The sequence below is a fragment of the Acinonyx jubatus genome, chromosome D2 (genome assembly GCF_027475565.1).
Source record: "Acinonyx jubatus isolate Ajub_Pintada_27869175 chromosome D2, VMU_Ajub_asm_v1.0, whole genome shotgun sequence".
NCBI lineage: Eukaryota > Metazoa > Chordata > Mammalia > Carnivora > Felidae > Acinonyx > Acinonyx jubatus.
The window spans coordinates 33266048-33287249 of record NC_069393.1 but is presented as its reverse complement, the minus strand read 5'-3'; the positions used below and the strand labels follow the sequence as shown (position 1 = coordinate 33287249).

Sequence of the window (21202 nt, the reverse complement as noted above, 5' to 3'; positions counted from 1 at the left end):
GTTGAGGATGCTGAGAACAGAGAGCACATGATCACCCTCTGGTTGCTGTCAGACTCGGAGACCCTTGAATTCAGAAGGATATTTGGTGCAAGGAGCCAGGCATCCCCAGTTTTCCTCCCTGATAGATATTCTATCCCAGAGGTTAAAAGCCTGCTGGAAGAATGAACCCTACTGTAAACTGTGGAGTCTGGGAGACGATGATGTGTCAGTATAGGCTCATCGATGATAACAAATGTGCCGTGCTGGTGGGAGATATTGACAGTAGGGGAGGCCATGAGTGTGTAGGGCAGTTGGTATGTGGATGCTGTCTGTACTTCCTACCCAGTTGTGCTGTGAACCCTAAACTGCTCAAAACAATAAAGTTTATTGATGAAAAAAAAAAGCCTGTTGGTTATGAGGCATTAACTGCAGAACCTAAAACATCTTTGGGAGAGTGGCCAGAGGTGTGGAGTTGAGAGGAGGAGCGAGCAGCAGTACTGTCTAGTCTGAGTGGAATGTGTGCTACCTGTGATCTGCTTGCTCCCTGCTCTAAATTCCTCTAATGAATAGACTCTGTCTTCCTTCGTGCTGAGCTGCCCTGGGAGGTTCAATCACAGTCTAGGATTATGGTTTAGAGCAGCACTACTCAAACTTTCATGTGCTCATGAATCATCGAGGGATCGTGTTAAATTCAGATTCTGATTCAGGAGGTCTGGGGTAGACCTGAGCTTCCTCGTGTGTAGTCTCCAGGGTATGCCCACACTGCTGGTCTGTGAACCATATATGGAGAAGCAAAGTGTGTGGCTTTGGTATCATGTCTTCCAGGTTTGAATCTGGGATGTGTTGGTCTGTAGCTGTGACCTGCAGCAAATTATTTAGCCTGCCTGCACCTCCATTTTGTTATCTGTGCCTCTTCGTGGAGTTGTGAGAGGGCTCCGTGAGCAAAGGAGGCCTAGGAAATAAATGGAAGTGATGAAAATGGAGATTCTAGCCCCCAGAAGTGATCCTCCCTAAATCCTCAGCCCCAGCTCAGTTTGCAGATTATTTAAGCCAGGCTGCCATTTACCTTGGACCCAGGGCCATTTAGCTAACAGTAAGTGTAGCAAAAACAGGTGCAAAGAAAAAGAAGAAAACATTGCATCATGACCAAGCAGCTCCTAAATCTCTGCTCCAAGGGGGTTCTTGTCCACCTGCTCCTAGATGGGGAGGGCAGCCAGAGTCTCCCATCAGTCCCCCGGGAAGCAGGACCTCCTTCCCACTCTGCTATTGCTGCAGACACTTTTAACAGTGATGCTTTTTCCAAGCCAAGATTTGCTAGTTAAAATATGGCATGTTTTGGGGTGGTTTTTAAGGAATTGGAAATAGCCACAGCACTTGGGTTATGGCTTTGTGAGTGCTTGGAGGTACGAACCATCAAGTAAAGGTATTTAGGTGTTTGGGCTGTTTTTTCTTTCCGCAGTTTTTAAAAAGCAGTAATTAGGTTTATATCACTGAAATGCAGTAAATGCTTTATAGTCCTTTTCCAGGTCTTCCCGTCTGTGGACTTAGTCTAGCCCTCCTTGGCCTTCGACCATCTAATTACTGTGGAACAGGATGGGTGATTATTTTATTCCGTAGCATCCTTTACTTCTACTTCATAGCCCTTAACACAGTAGTGCTTAGTTACATATTTGTGTAAGTGCTGGTTTAACACCTGTCTTCCCCACTGGCCTGGAAGCTCTGCAGTAGCATGGCTGGGTTTCTCTTCCTCACAGCCATATCCATGGCCTGTTCAGCCATGCCTGTTTCAGGGGAGCAGGTCGGAATGGCCGGAGTTAGTGGGGACAGGTTGGAGCTCCTTAGCCTAAGAGGACAGAAAAAGTGACTCCCTCGCAGGCAATTCTACAATGTCAAGAATCTTGATGTCAGTTTGTTTTGGTTTCAAGTCTCAGTTCTGCCACTTAGTATGAGCTTGGATGAGTTCCTTTCGGAACCTCAGTCTTCTCGCCTGTCAAATGGGGGTAGTAGAAGTACCTTTCTTAGAGTTCAATAACATAACATATGTGAAGCACTTGGCACAATGTCTAGCACATAGAAACAGCCCAACTAAATATTAGCTGTTATAACTTGGATCGTTATTATCAAGATTCTGCTAGGGAGGCACTTAGAGTTGTGCAGTCAAGTTTTTCCCTCGTTCTCAGTCCTCCTAATTTTCTTTGCAAGAGAAAAAAAAGTATCTCGTTCAGGTATGGGGACTTGTGCACCTGTCCCTTCTTGTCTCAGTGGTACCTTGCTCTGGGGCACACATCAAAGCCATTCTCTGGGCTGGATTAATTTTCCATTACTGCTCTTCTCTTCTGATTCCCCTCCCCTGCTTTCTCCCACCTGGGCTCTGTGTGTGGCCTTCCTGGAGAAGAGCAAGCGCCAGTGCCTCCATATCTCAGCATGGGCATGGGTGCCTGTACTTTCTGCCCCATTCTCAGCCCTGCTGTGCTAGCCTAAGAGGCAGGCATGGGGCCAGGGGCTGGGAGAGGTAGGGCCGGGGGGCAGGATTCCCCTGGGAGTGGTTGTTAGCATCGTACCTCCTGTACTATTAGCTTACTGTCCTGCTACTGTTAGTCACCTCCCTAATGAAGCTGGTCTTTAGCTTCTGGGACAGCTGATTTCCAGGGGATTATTTGTATTACACACTTTAATGCTTTTTAATAGTGAATTTTTAATTAAATGGAAAGTCCTTTTGGAAGCAAGGGAGCAGCAGCTGCAGCAAGACTTTGTGTGCAGCCCCAACTTAGACCAGAGAAGCACAAGTGAGGAGGGGGCTGGCCGGGCTTTGGGGGAGCTCGCTTGAGCACGCCTGGGTTGAATAGCGTGGGAGGGAAGAATGGGTCTGGCTGTAGCTCCTTCCTTCTGTCATCTGGGGGCCTAAAGAAGTATGAGCTTGTTTGCCCAAGTACAGGAGGGAACAGTTGGAGGAGGAGGGATTCTGGTAGTACCACCTGCCTTTGATCCCATTGGTAAATCACAGAGATACTGAGTTTGGGGTAGAACTTTGGGTAACCGGATCAGATCAAATAAAGTAGGCGATATGACAGTTGTTGGGCCCTGGATCTGGCTCTGGCAGGTCTGCGTCCTCATTTGTCAACTGAGAAGAACCACAGAGCTGTAGTAACGGCTAAGTGCCTATATTTTATGTTCTGGCTGATCTTGCTGTGGTGGGAGAGGATGTAGGGAAGCCCCTTGGCCCTGAGGAAACAGTCTGACACTGGAAATGGAATCTGTCATTTGGGGTGGTTGGCAACATGGAGCCACCAAGGAAGAGACACAATGACTTCTGTGTATCCAAGATCTTCACTGGCTGGTTTGGTGTCAGGCCATTCCTAACGTGCTTTGTGAGTTGCTCCTGAAACCCCCGAGGATTGGCAAGGGTCAGACAGAGGTTCCCCATCAGGAAAGATCAGGTGAGGGAAGGGACGGGAGCAGCTGGGACATTCAGCCAAAGCATCTCCTTGTGTTTGCATTAGAATGGTGCTCAGGGGTTGGCATTTAGGCCACAGGTGGCTTTGTGGGCAGAAGCTTGAAAAGGAGACCTCAGAAGACATTAGATTGGTTTTTTGCCCAGGAGCTCTGGAGGCGGGAAGTGGGAAGGGATTCTGCTTGCCAGCCTTTTCCTGCAGCGGGTGAGTTGCCCTAGTCTGCTCATTGCAGTGGCCTCCTGGACCCGTCTATGCTGCTGTCATAAGTGCGTTTGCGAGTAGTCTCTCTCACAGTCTCCATTGCTCTATTGCCTGGCTGTGTGGGCTACACTGCATCTCTTATAGGAAGCAGTGGTGTAGACCAGTCTTTGGACTCAGAAAGAGCTGGATTTACATCTTGACCTATTATATCTTTGGCCTTTGGTAAGATACAACATCTCTGAGCCTCCAGCATCCTCATCTGTAGAATGGGAGTGGTTGTCCAGAAGAATAAACTCCTCGGAGGCAGCTGCTATGTCCCTAAATTCCACCATCCAGCACAGAATCTGACACATAGTAGGCACTCAATAAATGCTTGTAGAAATACATAATGTATGCAAAGAGCCTAACCCAAGGCCTGGCATGTAATAAGCACTTTAATAAACAATTATTATTGTCATTGCCTGAGTTTGCATGTTGCCTCCCATGCTTACCATCCATTAGCCTCACTCCACGTGCCTTCCTGCTGGACTCTACCTTTCCAGCTTTTCCCCTTGCCTTTAATTCCCCTTTTCCCATCTACTCCCATAAAAGAGCTCTCGGGCTCATCCATCTTGTCATTCTTTGTTCCTCTGCAGTCAGCATCCCCAGGTGGTCCTTGCTCTTGCTCTACGTTACACTGTCATGTATCATATCCCAGGACCACCTCCTCTGGGACTAGCACCTCTGGGAAGGTTCCTGCTTTTCTGTCTTATTTCTTAGCCACAAAGCTTCTATCTCTTGCCTACGTTTGAGGCAGTATGAGATGGCAGCCAGAGCACTGGACCTGGGGTCTGGTTGTTTCTCTGTTCTGTGGCTGTGTCACCTGGTCTTGGGGGGTGATGGGCATGTCGCCACTTCTTACTGCCACTCCTTCAGAAGACCGTCCAGTGAGGCTGACAGGCTGGGACAGGGGTGGGATTGCTGAGGAGGAGAGGAGTAGGTTTCCAAGGTTTCTCTCTGTTAATCTCTGTCCCCATCTCCTCTCTTGCAGTGCGCCTCCATGACAGTATTTCTGAAGAAGGGTTTCACTACCTCGTGTTTGACCTGTAAGTTCCACTTTCTGAGGGTGTGGGGGCCTTTCCCTCCAGCTGGCTCAAGATGAAGGCTTGGAAAAAGACCTAAACTGGGTCTTCAGCCTCTGCTGAGAGTCCCTCTCCTTTAGCCAAAAGAAAGAGTTTGAGTTTGAACTTCCTCTAGTAATGGGCAGGTTGCTCAGGGGACCTCATTGCTCACTCAGTATTTCCCCAGGGCTCTGAACCCCCGGATGGCATTACTCTTGCATTTCTGTTCAGCAGCACACCTTGTGCAAATGCTTTTTTCTTGTTTCTTGGTGTGTTGTCCTTAGTGGAGAAATAGAATACAGCTCTTCACATGACCTTAAAAATTCTGGGAAATTGAAGGTGGCTTTTATTAGTCATAAACTGGACTCCAATTGGTCTCTCCTCCACTTTGGTTGTGGTTTAATATCTTAAAAGTGGCTCTTTACCTCCTGGAAATGCCTCTCTGGTATTTTCAGGATTGGGTCTCTGTGTCCTTGGTCTCATTATTCTTCAACTTTAAGAATAGGTCTGTCCTTCTTGGGTAGCTGTGTATCTTAATATTCATATTGGTCTCAAATAAAGCTATGACTTTCTGAGTAGATTGATTATTTTCTCCTAGATCTCTGTATATTCTTCATTGCCTGAGTGTTAACTAATCTGTAGGTTATAGAAACAAATGTGCTGGAGAAAAGGAGGGCCCACATTACCCCAAGGTGAAGCCCCATGTCATTGAAGGATCGAGCATGTTCTGGGCTCTCAGATGAAATGCATGTAGAGTTTGGATTTCTTTAAAAGCTGTTCCTTGGTGTGACCTGTTTGTTACCTGTTGGATTCTGGTATTGGCCAACTGACACTGACCTACCCCCTTTGACTCTCTCTGTCTGTTGGTTGCAGTGTTACCGGCGGGGAGCTGTTTGAAGACATCGTGGCCAGAGAGTACTACAGTGAAGCTGATGCCAGGTGAGATGGGCGCCCTAGAGTTCAGTGTGAGTCTTGGCCACGTTAGGGGGGGCAGGCATTTTGCCTCTTTGAATAGTCTTTGGGGAAGATCAGAAGAGCTCTTATCTGGACAGAGATTCTGTAAGCTGGACCTGGGTTGCATTTGATAGGTGATGTTAGAAGTTAAAAGTTCAATACTCCCAGATCCGTGTTTTTGCGAAGCATTTGCAAGTCTCCTTTATCCTTTCACTCTGGAAATACCTTTTCTTTGCACTACTGTGTACTTGCAAGCCTGCCCAAGGGCCCTCCCTACCCTGCTTCTTTCCTTTGACAAATTTTACTGTGTGCAAGGCATCCTGGGAATGATCCAGAGATGGAGGAAACATGGCTTGTGTTCTGAAGGAGTGTAAACATCTGGGCTAATAATCCAACCAGGAACCTTCTTGGCAGAGATTCCATCCTGGATCACTTAGTCTCTTGACCACCATGACCAGCCCTGATGTGGGGCTCCTCAGGCTGGAGGACTGTTCCTTGGTCATATCCCTCAGTCTTCACCCCCCCCCCCCAACGGAAGCCCACAAAGCTCTTAGGTGCTTGTGTGACCTGTATTTCCTGCCTTGGCTCCTCCCCCAGCCCTGAGATTTCTCTGAGGGTGATGTCCATACAACCTGGTTTTGATCATCCTGCCTACAGTTTATCTGGCATTTGTGGCAGCTCTGGCTGCCTCTGGAGAGTGGGGGAGTGCAGCTTCCTCACAAATTTCTCAACCCTGAGAGGCCAGCGTTTGCTGATCAACTTCAGATGCTTCGGCCTCGGGGAAAAATTCTCAAGTGGGGAGATGAATTCCAGTGCCAGCAGGGGAGGACCAGACTCTGGGGCAGGAGGAGGCGGTGATAGCTCTGGGAGCCTGGCGGGGAGGAGGGAGAGCTGGCTAGGGGGAGGGGAGGGGTTGTGTGTGACTGTACCAGTGGGCTTGGCCTGGCTCTGCTGGGACACTTCGCACTTTTGCCATTTTTGGCCAGAAGGCTCTCCCTGCTAGCCTGGCTCTGTTCTAATTATACATTTCTGTGGAGACTCGCCTCTTCAGCTCAGTCTTGAAGTCTCTTTGGCCTACTCATGGGCTGTGTCCTGAAGGGAGGCCTGAGCCTCAGCCTCCAGGAGCCTGGTAAGACCCCTTGGCTCTTGTGGAAGCCCCAGAATCAGATTTTAGAGGAAGGAATAAGAAGTCCAGGACATCAGACCAGCACGCCCGGACACTCTGCAAGCCTGCTCTGCATACCTGGTAGTACCTCCCGGCTGGCTGGGGTCTCATTCTCTAGGCTCAACTTCAACACTACTGATGTTTGGGACCAGATAATTTTTTGTTGTGAGGGCCTCTCCTGTGCATTGTAGCATTTTAGAAGTATCGCTGGGCTCTACCCACTAGATGCCAGTAGCATCTCCCCCCCGTTGAAAAGGGATTTACCCACACCTTAGAGGATGGCTTGTGAAAACCAGCAACGTCTCCATACGTTACCAGATGTCCCCTGTGGGCAAAATCATCCCCCACTTTTCACCATTGCTCTAGATCACCAATGCTCTCTGCCAGGAGTTTGACTGCAAGTGTGGCAGGATATTTTGGAAGGTGGACGGCCTGATTCAAGAAATAGCAGTTGCAGTGCCTGGCTGGCTCCAGTGATAAAGCATGAGACTCTTGAGGTCTCAGGGTCATGTATTCAAGCCCCACGTTGAGTACAAGCCCCATGTTGGGCGTGGACCTCATTTTAAAAAAAAGAAAAGAAAGAAAAGAAATAGTAGGTGAAGGTGACTCTGGGTTAGTTTGTTTTTTTTCTGTGGAAAATCATCACCAGAAATGTTCCTCAGTTGCCCTGTTTGGAACCTTCTTAAGCACATCGTTTCTTTTTTTTTTTAATTTTACTTTTTAAATTTACATCCAAATTTGTTAGCATATAGTGCAACGATGATTTCATAAGTAGATTCCTTAATGCCCCTTACCCATTTAGCCCATCCCCCCTCCCACAACCCCTCCAGTAACCCTCTATTTGTTCTCTATATTTAAGAGTCTCTTCTGTTTTGTCCCCCTCCGTTTTTATATTATTTTTGCTTCCCTTCCCTTATGTTCATCTGTTTTGTGTCTTAAAGTCCTCATATGAGTGAAGTCATATGATATTTGTCTTTCTCTGACTAATTTCACTTAGCATAATGCCTGCTAGTTCCATCCACATGGTTGCAAATGGCAAGATTTCATTCTTTTTGATTGCTGAATAATACTCCATTGTATATGTATACCACATCTTCTTTATCCATTCATCCATCAATGGACATTTGAGCTCTTTTCATACTTTAGGTATTGTTGATAGTGCTGCTATAAACATTGGGGTGCAAGTGTCTCTTCGAAACAGCATACCTGTATCCCTTGGATAAATGCCCAGTAGTTAAGCACATCATTCATTTCTTAAAGGTGTCTGTGTCCTGCGTTTTATCTTTATAGTCTGTGTGCTACCAAGCACAGTGCCTGTAGGTTGTCAATAAATGTTTAAATGAGTGAGTGTACCTCCAACAAAACAACTTAGGTATAGTTGTACTAGCTTTCCTAAGATGCCACCACAAGTCTCTTCTCCGAGAACAGAGTTTCTATAGGGGGAAAAAAGAAGGAAGGGATTGGATGGTCTCTCTTTCTCAGGAGTGTCCCCAATTTCCTGGAAATGGACTGGAAAAGTATTGGGCCTTTGCAGTCTAGGGAGGCCTGGTAGACTCTGTTCTGGTCTGTCCTCTGCCATTATCTAGTGGGAATCCCTGGACAAACCTGTTAATATGCCTGGACCTCAGTTTCTTCTGTAAAATAGGTTGAACTAGATGATGTCCAGAGTCCAAGGTTTTAGCTATTGTTCAGTGATTCCCTGTGAATCTGTAACCCAGACTTACATGCTTTAATCTGTAGTGTGTGGTCGTGGATGAGTAGTTTAACCCTGCACTGACATTTCTTTTCCTTGTGCTTTTACAGCCACTGTATACATCAGATCCTGGAGAGTGTTAACCACATCCACCAGCATGACATCGTCCACCGGGACCTGAAGGTACTACCCAGGCTCCCCCTTTGCCTTCTGCTTGTGAAGCATAGGCGCCACCTGGTGCCAGGGTGTGGTACTGCGAGGACCCAAACAAGGCTTCCTCAGGGCCAGAGGGTGGGTGCCTCATAAGGTTTTTTTTCCTTATACAGCCTGAAAACCTGCTGCTGGCGAGTAAATGCAAGGGTGCCGCCGTCAAGCTGGCTGATTTTGGCCTAGCCATTGAAGTACAGGGAGAGCAGCAGGCTTGGTTTGGTAAGAGTGACCCTGTCTTCCTGGAATGTGGCCCCCGCCCTTCCTCCTCTTCCTGATCTGCTTTCCTCTTTCAGAACTAGAAGCCAGACCCTTAATGGTCCTGGTCTCCTCAGAGACTGGAGAAGGGGGAGGGTACAGAGCGTCCCCCTGGCCCTACGTGACTCAGTACAGTGAGTCTAGCTGTTGTCAGCACAGCATTCTTGCTGCCTCTGGGGAGGAATGGGAGCTCCTGGTAGGCACACGGAGTTGCCCTCTGATTTTTATTCTGGGCACTACAAGAAACCCAGCCTGCCATCTCTTGCTGCCCACGTGCTGAGAGCTTATGTAGCAAAAGCAGCAGGAATGAGAAGGGACTCGGGGGAAATTGCTGATGTGGTTTTAATGAGAGAGAAAGTGGGTTCAGTGTGCCTCTGCCCTCTCTTCTGCTACAGGTTTTGCTGGCACCCCGGGTTACTTGTCCCCTGAGGTCTTGAGGAAAGATCCCTATGGAAAACCTGTGGATATCTGGGCCTGCGGTAAGCCCATTCCACACTCTCAGCTTTTTGATGTTAAGGGCCCTCAACTTCCAGTGATGGTGAGAAAGAGGCATCGCTATTCCTCGTGGGCCCCACAAGTGTCTGGTGTGTGTGAAATCACGGTGTTTGCTCTAGTGCCCCTGGGATGGCTGTTCTCATCACTCGCTCCTCCCCAAATATTTCCTGGATTATACTGCATCCTTCCTGAAGAAGGATTTACGCACGCCTTAGAGGATGGCTTATGCCTAAAGAAATCCCTGATGTGGGCGGTGACACTGGGAGCGAAGGATAGCAGGAGGGGGCTAGTGGCACAGCATTATCGTCTGCCATCCACTTCCACCTCTGATATAACCTTGACTTTCTGCGTGGCTGAGCCCTGTGTGGCTTTTCTTGGTTCCTCAGTGAAGTAGGTGAGTGACCCCGATGACCTGTGTTCTGTCTCGTAGGGGTCATCCTGTATATCCTCCTGGTGGGATACCCTCCCTTCTGGGATGAGGATCAGCACAAGTTGTATCAGCAGATCAAGGCTGGGGCCTATGATGTAAGGACTGGTTTGTTCATGACCCTCGGGCTCTGTCCACAGGAGGGGACATGTTTAGTATGTCATGGGATATGGGGAGTGTCTGGGGACTTTGAGGACCCAAGGATGGGCATACAGGTCTCAATTCCTGCCACACCCTATCCCAGGAACAACTTTTTTGCACAGCCTTTCTTGGTAGTTATAAAATTGAGGAGTGCATGGAAGCTCTTTGATCCGTTATTTGCAAAGAATGGCCTGAGAGGTGTGATGTGGTACATAACATAGGGACAAGAAGTGTCATGGCTCCTTCCACTGCAGTGCAGCCTTGGGCACATTGTTGAGCCACTGTTTCTTTCTAGTAAGGAAAAAGATGGGGTTGAACCAGAAGATGGGATTGCTGAAATCCCCTTCCCACTCTGATCTGATATCCTGGCATTCTAACCATGATTCTATCTTCCTCTCCTAGTGTTTAAGTTTTGACACAGGTGCTGGGATGCCCCAGGGCTTCTCCATCTCTCTGCCAGGGAAGTTTAGATAGCACAGAATATCCCATTTCTAGGAGTTGGAACGAAGACAGAGCCTCCCTTTCAGAGTGTGGGGCTCACAGATTTCATATGTCTCCTTTCCCTCTTCCTGCTTAGTTCCCATCACCAGAGTGGGACACGGTGACTCCTGAAGCCAAGAACTTAATCAACCAGATGCTGACCATAAACCCTGCGAAGCGCATCACAGCTGACCAGGCTCTCAAGCATCCATGGGTCTGCGTAAGTGTCTTCGCCTGGGGTGGAGGATCTCAGAGATGTCAGCCCTCAATATGCCCTTAGTACTCTCCTCACCCTCCTTTTTATGAACAGAGAATAATTCTGGGCCCTGAGCAAAGACCCAGCAGAGAGGGAGGGGGACTGGGTGGGGCCCAGGAGGGATTCAAGGAGGCAGTGGCCTAATTGGCTTCAACCTGTCTCTCCCCCACTTACTTGTCAGGTGTGATTTAGTTCTGATCTTGAATGAAAGCTTAGGTTGACCCTTGCAGACTCTAGAGAGTTGATGGTAGAAAGCAGCTGGCACAACCCAAAGTGAATTACCAAGCTTAGGGTGCATATTCAGCTCTCAGCTGTCACACAACTCTAATGGGAATGTGACCAAGACCCAACAAATAAACAAAAGGGGGCCTCTGGGCAGTTAAAAAGAGCATCTTGAAGTTCAGTCATAAAGCTAGGAGAGCCTCCAGGCTGTCAATGTGGATCAACATATTCTTTTTCCATGAACACTTCTATAAAGCTGAAATCTGTTTTTTTTTTAATATTTCTTAATTTTTATTTACTTTTGAGAGAGAGAGAGTGCAAGTGAAAGCGGGGGAGGGGAGGAGAGAGAGGGATACACAGAATCCAAAGAAGGCTCCAGGCTCTGAGCTGTCAGTACAGAGCCCGATGCGGGGCTCGAACCCACAAGCCGTGAGATCATGACCCGAGCCCAAGTTGAACGCTCAACTGATTGAGCCACTCAGGCACTCCTGAAATCTGTTTTCAAACAAAGAAGAGGATCTGGTACAGTTAGGCCTCCTGACAACCATGGTGCATTTATGTATTTGCTTTTCCTGTGTTTACTGAGTGCCTCTTCAGTGCCAGTCACTGTGTGGGTACTGAAGATAAAAAGATGAGTAAAGCATGGTCCCTTCCCCCCAGAGATCTTAAAAATTATCTGGGGACGTAGGCACTCAAACAGCAGCCATTCTGCAATGTGACAAGTACATAAAAAAATCTAATGAGTGCACAGGAACTCTTGTTATCTGGTGAGTAGTGAGGTTACTGAAGGCTGCATGGAGGAGGTGACCTCTGTCCTGGTTCTTGACAGCTGGCTGGGAGTTCCTCAGGATACAACCTGAAGACAGAGGTTAGCATGGGCCAGGGTGAAAGGCCATGGGAAATTGTGGCAAGTTTAAGGAATGTTAAGTAGTTTGGTTGTAGATGAAGATATGCCTACAAAAATGCAAGAGAACAAGGCCAAAAAGATTCCATGACATACAAGTCTCTGCCTAATGAGTTTGGATTTTATTCTGAGAGCACAGGGAACCATTTAAGGGATTTAAAGAGGGAACAAAGGGGCGTCTGGCTGGCTTGGTCAGTGGAGCATGTGACTCTTGATCTCAGGGCTGTAAGTTCAAGATCTATGTCGGGTGTAGAGATTGCTTAGAAAAAAATAAAATCTGAAGACAATAAATTACAAAAAAATAAAGAGGCAATGAAGTACACAGTTAATAAAGGTCACTTTGGAAGCTTTGTAGAAAATGAAATTGAAGAAGAAAGGAGACTGGGGCAGAGAGCTCAGGAAGCTGTCGTAATTGTCTAAGCAAGACCAGATGAGGTCTTAGCTAAGGGTAATGATAGGAGACTGAGTGGTGTGGCAAAGAGTGGACAGATTTGGGAGATATTTGGTAGACAGAATCAAAAGGATTTAGTGACCAGTTGGATTTAGGGAGTGAAGGAGAGAGGTATCTATGGGGACTGCCAGATTTTGAGTTGATAATAAGCAGAGGGTTGTACCATTCACTGATTCAGAGGAAACCCAGAGGAAGAGCCAGTTTGTGAGAAAAGATGATGATGTTAGTTTTATACATATCGAGTGTGGTGTCTGGGGACCTCTAGCTGGAGACATCAGATGGGTGGTTAGAAATGTGGTTCCAAAGATTAGAAAAGAAGTTAAAAATTGGAAATGTGGGTTGCAGTCATTTCTGTGTGGGTGGTGTTGAAATAAATGGGATTGTTTCTATGCTGATCGAATTCCCATTATGGCTTGTATTTGCTTCGGTAAGAAAAGAGACGGCCACTGAACACCAGCAAGTAAAGACACAGTTAGAGGAGCCAGCAAAGAGGGCTGGGAATGAGAACTTCTGTGGCCGAAGGAGGTTCAGGAGCAGGAGATCCTAAGAAACGAGGTCTCAATAAGGGATGGTCTGCCACAGAGAGTCCATGATAAAGATGGAGAAGAATCCATATACTCTGACCAATCAGAAGCCATTGTTTCATTATTTCACTGACAGAGGCAGTAGAGTGAGAAACTGAACCCTTTCTTCAGTGAGGGAAGAGGGAATGAGGGTGAGGAGAGAAAGAAATGGTACTGTATACAGAAGATGATGAGTCAGGGGAGTTTTATATTTTTGTTTAAGGAGAGGCTTGAGTATAATGTATAGAGAAGAATATAGTCTAGAATAAAGGATTAAAAATATTGAGTAATTGAAGAAGCAAAGGTTGGGCTGTAAAAAGAGGTTGAAATTAGATGAAAATCACTTTGTGGATGGGGGTCTGAAGTTGAAGGAGTTCTTGTGTGATGATCTCTCATTTCTCTTTGTGGAAAAATTTATGCTTTGGAGGAGGAAGTGAAGTTATAAGACTCAGGAAAGGGAAGAGGAGGTTGGCAGACTTGCTTTGGGAACCAGGAAAAGAAGTGGGCCAGGGATGAGGGGAAGGATTATGGGGCAGCCCCATGGAGGGGCACCAGGCTGCATATTGTGGGATTTATTTTTCTAGCAGACTAGCCAAGACAGCAACAGCAAAGGGAGTAGGGGGGCAGTGAGCAACTTAAAACAGATACTCAAGAACTGGGGATTATACTATGTCCTGGGAGTCATTCTCATAGGCCCCACCCTCCACCATCCTATATAACTCAGTAGCTCCTGAGGACATCACTCTATTAAAATATTACATAATAATTGATGCTTGTATTGATGACCCTGAGTCATCAAGGAAATCATTGTAAATCATCATAATTGTAAATCATTTCCAGTGGACTCTTTAAGGAGGAAGGAAGTTAGCAGTGATACACTGAAGAGAAATTACCATCCAAAATGATGAAAAGAATTGATACTTCAAGGTGAAGACCCTTAGCTTCTCAGATCAGCTTTCAGGTCCTTGTGGGGGTGTGATGAGAGGGGCTCTTGGAAGGGATGAACATTCTCTGTAGAGAGCAGGAACACTGCCTGTTCTCTCACTGCTCAGGAGTGCAGTACGTGCTCAGCCAGCAGTTGCTGAAGGAGTTACTGCATGAGGATCACAACACACAGGATACTCTCTTCCATTCCGTAGCCTCCCATTTCCCAAGGAAGGGGAGAGTGCTGTCTCATGCACCCTCCTCATCCAGCATCAGTTATCAGTGATGTTTTCATGTTCGGATTTTTGTCCTTATATAACCTTGAGTTCGGGATAGTGCTTTTGTTGTAAAAGCATTTCACATCTATGACCTCATTTTATCTTCAGATCAACTCAGGGGTGGCTGAGCACAGAGCCAACAGTGCTAGGACTAGGGTGAGGGGCAGAGGACCTGGCAGGAGGGCTCACAGGCCTGTCTGTTTGGGTTCCAGCAACGATCCACGGTGGCGTCCATGATGCATCGTCAAGAGACTGTGGAGTGCTTGCGCAAGTTCAATGCACGGAGAAAACTGAAGGTGAGTCTTGCCTTTCCAGGCTGCCAGCATCCTGGAATCATGGCTTTTGACAGGACAAAAGACTGTCCTAATGCATCAAAAAGGAAGCTCCCCTTCTGGCTGGAGCTGAGCTGTGAAAGTTGTACATGTTGGGAAGCCCCAAAGACCTGAGGCCTTGAGGCTCTGGACAGCAGCTGCCCTCTGCCTGAGACCAGGCTATGCTTTTCGAGAGTTCCAGCTGAATTGACAGGCCCTTCTTCTTTCCCCAGGGTGCCATCCTCACGACCATGCTTGTCTCCAGAAACTTCTCAGGTATGTTTTCCCAGCCGTGCACTTTAATTCCACTGAGGTGAGTGGGTCAGAACAGGGTGTTGCCATCCCAGTGGTGGGTGTCTCAGGCAATACCTTGACCAATATGAAGATGACCCTGTTTTGAGGGGCTGCTGCTGCTGGGTCCTATTACATGAGATTCTGGGGGACTTCTCTTGGGTTCACATTTACGAATTCTATTCCCTAAACCCTCCCAAAGAGTAAACTGCCCAGCCTCCCATTTACCTTGTCCCTGGGGATTCTTATTTAATTCTCTAAAGACTCTTAGCACTTTAAGCTTTTAGCCAGTCACTAGGGTATTGGACAATGTGCTGGGGAAAAGAAAGAGATGAGATGTAGTGAATCTTCTCAATCACCACCATTAATTTGCCTACTGGGACCATCTCTACTTTATTGTGTCTAAGTAGGGATGACTAATAGAGATTTTTCCAGATGCTTAAACATTTTGTAGAGACTGTGCTTAAAATATGCTCTGTGATACTAGTTGTGTAAAAGTAAAGAAATAGAGACCAGCAGGATGAAGGGAAAGCAACTTGCTTAAATTTGCCTGAGAAATTGGGATAGTTGGGACCAGTAATTTGTAAATCATACTTGGCATGTCTTTTTAAGATGCAAGACACTCCACCCCACCCCAACCCAACCCCATCATTGTTTGCCCTCAGTGGGGAAGCCCAGTGGCTTTCTGTGAGGAAAAGGTTAATGTCAGAACTTAACTGAAGAAAGAAGGTCTCTTCCCAGCTTGCCTTTTCCCCTCCGGCCTCCACAGCCTCGCAACCCCCAGCCCCACTGTTTTGGCTGAAGACCCTTTCTCTTGTTCTCATAGCAAGATTCCTTCCCTTGCTTTCCTGTGCTGACATGGAGACAGAGTTGTGTGGCAGCACTTGTGTAGACAGCCACTCTGGGCCAGGGCTGCCCCCTTGATCAGGAGGGGCTTGTCTGTGCTGATTCAGGATAACCTAAGGGCCCTGAGTCTGAGGATACTGCAGATGGGAAGTCCTGGGTCTTCATGAGCTCTACCCAAGTGAGAACCTGGGGTCAGGACCAGAAAGTGAACCAGGGAAGTGTCCCACCTCAGGCCCATCCCCTGTGTTGCTGGTTTGGGACTCATTCTTATGTAGCTATCCATAAGGGGAAGACTTTGGTTCTGGATTCAACTCTCACAAATGAGAGCAGGACAGCACAGCTTGGCTGCCTCCAACAGAGATGGACCTGTAGTTCCACATCAGGCTTCTTGTCTTCCAATTACTTGAAGCTTCTACTTTCTCAGTGTGAGAGCTTTCTGGAGGACGGTCAAGGGCATTTCTGTGCTGACCTAGAATGGTGATCTGTTGTCTCTCCGAGTAGAAGAAATGTGAAGACAGGCCACTGCGTTTCTTCTAGACCAGGAAATCAGTAGCATGTGCCCTGTCCCAAGGCCTCCACATCAACCTCCCTCCCCCATCCCATTTCAGAAAATTGGTATCCTGGTTTCAGGAAATTGGTCTCTCTGTTAGGACAAAGTACTTTCACTCATCCCTAAAGAGCCTCCTGTCCTTGCTGCCCAGACCTTGTTAGCCTTTGAGCTCACTTTGCCCTGGGTCAGAGGAGACCCAAAAAAGTGCTGCAAGCACTCTAGTATGACTCTGGGACATCTGGGGATAGAGCCTGTCTCTAAAAGCTGCTGCAGAAAATGGTGTCACCAGGTATAATCAAGAAGGAAGGGCACCTGTGTGTTTTTTTGGGCATGAACTAGGGCCATTTTCTGAGTTTACCCCAAATAGGGGGTGCAGCTTAGCCCTAGACTCTAGCAGGTTAGCTAATAGTGGAATCAGGGCTTCTAGAATGTATTGCTTCAGCAGCCTTTGTTTTCTTTCTTGAGGCTCATTTCTTGGGCATCTTCACCCTCAGAATACTGAAATACAGGCTGAGAAAAGCTGGCTACCTCCCTTGAAGAGGGCAAGCAACCCGTGTCTCTAAGGAGCTAGAGGAATAAGAGAGGGATAGGCAGCTAGGGCCCATCAGTGAACCGAGCTGCACAAGGGCCATGCACCCGCCCCTGGCCCCGAGTGCCAGTGTCCCTCCTGTTTGGAATATGGCCAGAGGAAAAGGGCTCTCTGATAATATCTTCATGTAAGTCCCCTAAGGAGGGAAGGTCTGAAGGTGAGGCTCAGTTTCCTCAACAGCCTCAAGCGAGGGCCCAGCTGCCTCAGAAAGGACACCATCTCTCACCGATTCAGGCTTTAGACCCTCGCCTGAGGTGCTTATGGGACAGGTGCTAGAGCTGTGGTAATCCCCACACCCTGACCGAACCCAGTCCTCTCAGATCCCCAGACTGCTGCAGGGCTGGCTGCACCTGCTCATCAGCCTGCCCCTGGCGCCTTCGCTCCCCCAGCTCGGCTGGCTTGGCCACGCCGCCTGGGCCTTGCTGTGCGTGGGCGGCCAGCGGTTCCCGCGCCTCGTGCTGGGGCATGCTCGCTGCTGACTGGCCCCTGTGGCTTTGCGGCAGCTCTGTGCACTGAGAGATTGTATCCCCTCAGTTGGCAGGCAGAGCTCCGCCCCCGCCTCGCCTGCCGCGAGCGCCGCCGGCCTGGCCGGGCAAGGTACGTGGCATGAGTCCCCCGACCGCCTGCCTCGGCTCCCTGCCACCCCACCAGGAGGGCCAGCATGCCAGGCCCACTCACCAGGGAGGCGAGTCCCATGCTTGCGGGCTGAGATGGGCATGCCGGACGGACCACCTAACTTGGCATCTGCGAGCGCATTGGTGTCACAGAGCCCCCTAACCAGCCGTGCATGCTGGGCGCTTGCCAACTCTCAGGAGGCAATAGCCTGGGGACGTGGAGCTGGGTAGCAGGAGGCTTTCCTCCAGACGGCCGAGAGCCTGGCCTGCCTGAGGGCGAAGGCCAGCGGGAGCCCCCAGAGACAGTCCCGGGCATGGCTGGAGCTGCCCAATGCTAGAACTAGGCTTTGTCAGCACTGTTGGCAGACCCCACAGAGGAAGCCATGCCTCTCAAAATTGTGAAGTCTGGCATTTGCAGGCCTCCAGGTCTGAAAGGCTATAGAGTGCAGAAGCTGTAGAGAGAGCCATCCCTGGTTTTGGATGATAGCCCTGCCACATCCTGAACAAGTCATGTCAGCCCTCCCAGCCTTAGTTTCCTCATTTCTCCGGTGGGGATAATAAATCACGTGGCGATGATTCCGATCATGTATGTTGAAGGCTTTCAACCCTGCCTATATAGGACAGCTTGTAAAACTCCCTGATGCCGACACCCCCCACCCCAGACAAATAAAATCAGACTCCTAGGCAGGGGATAGGCATAATGATTTTTTTAAGCTCCCCAAGTGATTCTAATGGGCAGCCAGGGTTGAAAACTCTGGTGTATACAAAGCACTTAACACAGTAGGTGGTCGGGCATAGTAGTAAACACATAAAAAATAAATAAATTTTAAGTCGCCCCTGCATGGAGATAGGACCATAGGCCATTTCTGGGACGTCAGAATTCTTGTGATGGAGAGATCCCTAGTCTTAGATGGGACCCAACTAGGGTAGGAATGGCCACTTGAAGGGAAGAATAGCAGTAACAGTGACAATGGTTTACACTTAGTGAGTACTTGCTATGTGTCAAGGACTCTGCTTAGTGCTTTTCATGCATGGTCCCATTAGATCCTCACCACTGTCCTGTGACCTAGGCCCTATTTTATCCCATTTTATAGATGAAGAAACTGAAGTTCAGGGAGGTTAACTCACTCAAGGTCATACAGGTAGCAACCGGGAGAGCCAGTTGTCATGGTGGATCAGACAGCTGATTCCATCCCCCTGTGCCTCCCAGACTCTGCCATCCATTGTCTGCTACCTTCCTGTGGCCTTGGTGACCAGCAGGCATCACCAGCCTTCCTACACGAAGCTCATCAGCCTTGAGCCTCATCCTGTGCCTGGCTAGAATCTGTTTAATACCTCATTATTCTGCCCACTCCTTCCTGCTCAGTGGGTGCAGAGAGTAGACTGAGGAAAGAGGGGCAGATAGGACCCAGTAAGCCTGGTAAGGACCTGCCCAGTCAAGGCTTCAACCCCCTGGCAAAACCCTCCTGTAGGTGGTCCTGGTCTCTGTGTCTGTGTCTGTCTGTCCTCACGTCTGGTCTCCTTTGTGAACTGTGACACTCTTGTTTCTTAAGAGCTCTTAGGAGATGTCTTGCATCCTTCCAGCTTGGCCGTTCTGAGGAATTTCATGGCATCTAAGGACGGAGCCCTCACCTTTCACCCTGGCACTCTGCTTCCAGACCTGGGTGAAGTTGTTGAAGGCAGAGTTCCTAGTACCCCAGGCAGCTCCAGTATTGAATGTGGTTTCTCCTCCTAAGTGCAGTGTGTCCCTGTTTCTGCTGAGCCCACTTCCGTGGCAGAAGAGATCCCAGGGTGCCACCCTGAGGGTCTGACGCAGCTTGAGATGCCCTTCTTGCTTTGAGGCTACGAGGAGGGCGCTTTTCCAGGGGCTTCAGGAGACTCCTGGCCCCCTTGTCAGACACAGCGGACTCTTGCGGATCCGGCTGCCAGACTTCAGGTTAGGGAGAGAGTACAATGCAGGAGACTTGATTTTCCTTTTTGTTTTCACAGCTGCCAAAAGCCTACTGAACAAGAAGTCGGACGGTGGTGTCAAGGTAGGTGTCTCCACCCCTCTGGCCTGAGACTGGTCTCTCTCCCAATGTCTCTATGGGGGGTTCTTGGCACTTTGTTCCTCCTTTCCCAGAAACCCTCCTATCCTTGCTTTTCTGCTTTAAAACTGGAAACCTTTGTGCTCAGAACAGCAGGTTCCATTGGCCTGAGAGGGCAGGAGGAAGATGTGTTTCTTTTGACCCTAGTTTGATCATGAAGACTCAGAGGAAGTGATCTAAATTATAATTTACTAGAGCTGAATCCTGAACCTGACTACAGACACATGCCTCATCTCCATGGCTTGACTCTCAGGGGTTTTTTTTAGGTCATTTGGGTCAGTCTTCTCATTTTCTTTTTCTTTTTAGAGTGCAGATCCTTTTTAACAAATGAAAGCAAAGTTTGCCTGGTTAACTCAGGGTACCAGGGCTTGGAACTGGAAGCCACTATCCTTTTAGTTTTTTGTCCTTATCTCCAAAGCACTTCCAGAACCCAGCTCAAATACTGCTAAGTGAAAGTGTCTTATACTCTCTTGAGGCATAGCCTCCTCAGAAACAGACGAAGGACATGGTGTATCACAGCTTGTTGCCATTTAGGGAGCTTTCCCTATGGGATTGTGGCAAAAGAACAGGGGCCCACAGGGACCAGCAGAAAGCCCTAGTGGGAGTGGCTACTTGGGAGAGGTGGAAGAGAGGTGGCTAGAGGTCTTCACAGGTCCCAGAGTGTTCTGTAAATGTTTGGGGGCAGAACAGGTCCTGGGGCTGGGGCAGGAGTTCATACTATCCTGAAGCCTACCAATTTACACCATAGGGTATTTCAAACTATGAAATTATCCAAACTTTTAAATTCCAACAAAAGTTTAAATTGGGCCTTTCCACTGGATCTTATGTCCCCGCTGAGATACATATGTGTGCCCCGTTTCCCTCCCCCTCCCCTTCTTCTTTTTCATTCTCTGCATGCCTGCTTCTGTGTACTTCTGCCCCAAGGAGGGGAGCTTGGGCTCCACACACACCTGCTGACATAGAGTAGGGGGGTGACAAGCAGTCCCCCAGTTATAGGGACATGAACTGGATGGGTGGAACCAAGTTAAGAAAAGGTAGAAGGTTTAGTTGGAGAGAAAGTTTGCATATTTCTATCTGGGAAAGAAGCTAGAATCAATTGTTCTTTACAAAGTATTTAATAAGTACCTATCAGAGGCCCAGTGCTGTACTCAATTCTAGGGGCACACAAGAGATAGAAGGGGTGATGTAGTTTTCATCTAGCTTTGAGAAGTTGCAAAGTTAATAGAATAGGAAAATGGACATACCTGAAATCAGCTAGGCACTGAATGGTATTGATTCTGGACCCTGCATTGCATGGTTCAGTCCAAGAAGCTTCTGGGCAAAAGCTTATTGGAGAAAGCTTAAAGGATGTAGGAAGACTGGAACCCAGTCACTGATTGCCTCTAGTGAATGGGATTGGTGGTGAGGACAGGGTGGAAAGACATATCTTTCGTTTTTTAGTTTGTACACGTGTATTTTTCCTTAAAATGAAAAGGCATTCCTTCTATAACTTAAAAACAACAAAGTAATTGTATGGGTTCTGTCATGCATATTGATGTTCTCTACTCAACTGGAACATGGGGTTTGTGGTAGAAGGATATCTAAAATACAGCTGGACTGGTCTGGTTGGGCAGAGGGATTAGAGGTTTGTGTGTCAGACCACAGGAAATATAGGCCACTGAGCAGGGAAGCTACAGCAAGAGCTATGCTTTCAAAAGATTTGGCTAAGGGTATAAGGATGAATAGAAGAGGGTGGAAACTAGACACAGAGGTATCAATTAGAAT

General features: G+C 48.1%; 1 protein-coding gene across 22 annotated transcripts in view; it reads left to right on the top strand.

Moving 5' to 3' along the window:
- The window catches only part of CAMK2G (calcium/calmodulin dependent protein kinase II gamma), a 56018-nt gene that overhangs the window by 15657 nt on the left and 19159 nt on the right, over window positions 1–21202 (top strand). For 10 of the 22 annotated variants that reach the window (XM_053207595.1, XM_027062305.2, XM_027062299.2 and 7 more), the window contains exons 4-13: window positions 4663–4717; window positions 5606–5671; window positions 8655–8727; window positions 8871–8973; window positions 9405–9488; window positions 9935–10029; window positions 10650–10772; window positions 14363–14446; window positions 14695–14737; window positions 19341–19384. In XM_053207595.1, the coding sequence (XP_053063570.1) occupies window positions 4663–4717; window positions 5606–5671; window positions 8655–8727; window positions 8871–8973; window positions 9405–9488; window positions 9935–10029; window positions 10650–10772; window positions 14363–14446; window positions 14695–14737; window positions 19341–19384 (770 nt within the window). Of the gene's footprint in view, window positions 1–4662; window positions 4718–5605; window positions 5672–8654; window positions 8728–8870; window positions 8974–9404; window positions 9489–9934; window positions 10030–10649; window positions 10773–14362; window positions 14447–14694; window positions 14738–17271; window positions 17335–19340; window positions 19385–21202 lie in introns of all 22 variants that reach the window. The other 12 variants (XM_027062295.2, XM_027062300.2, XM_027062304.2 and 9 more) reach the window with 3 other exon arrangements.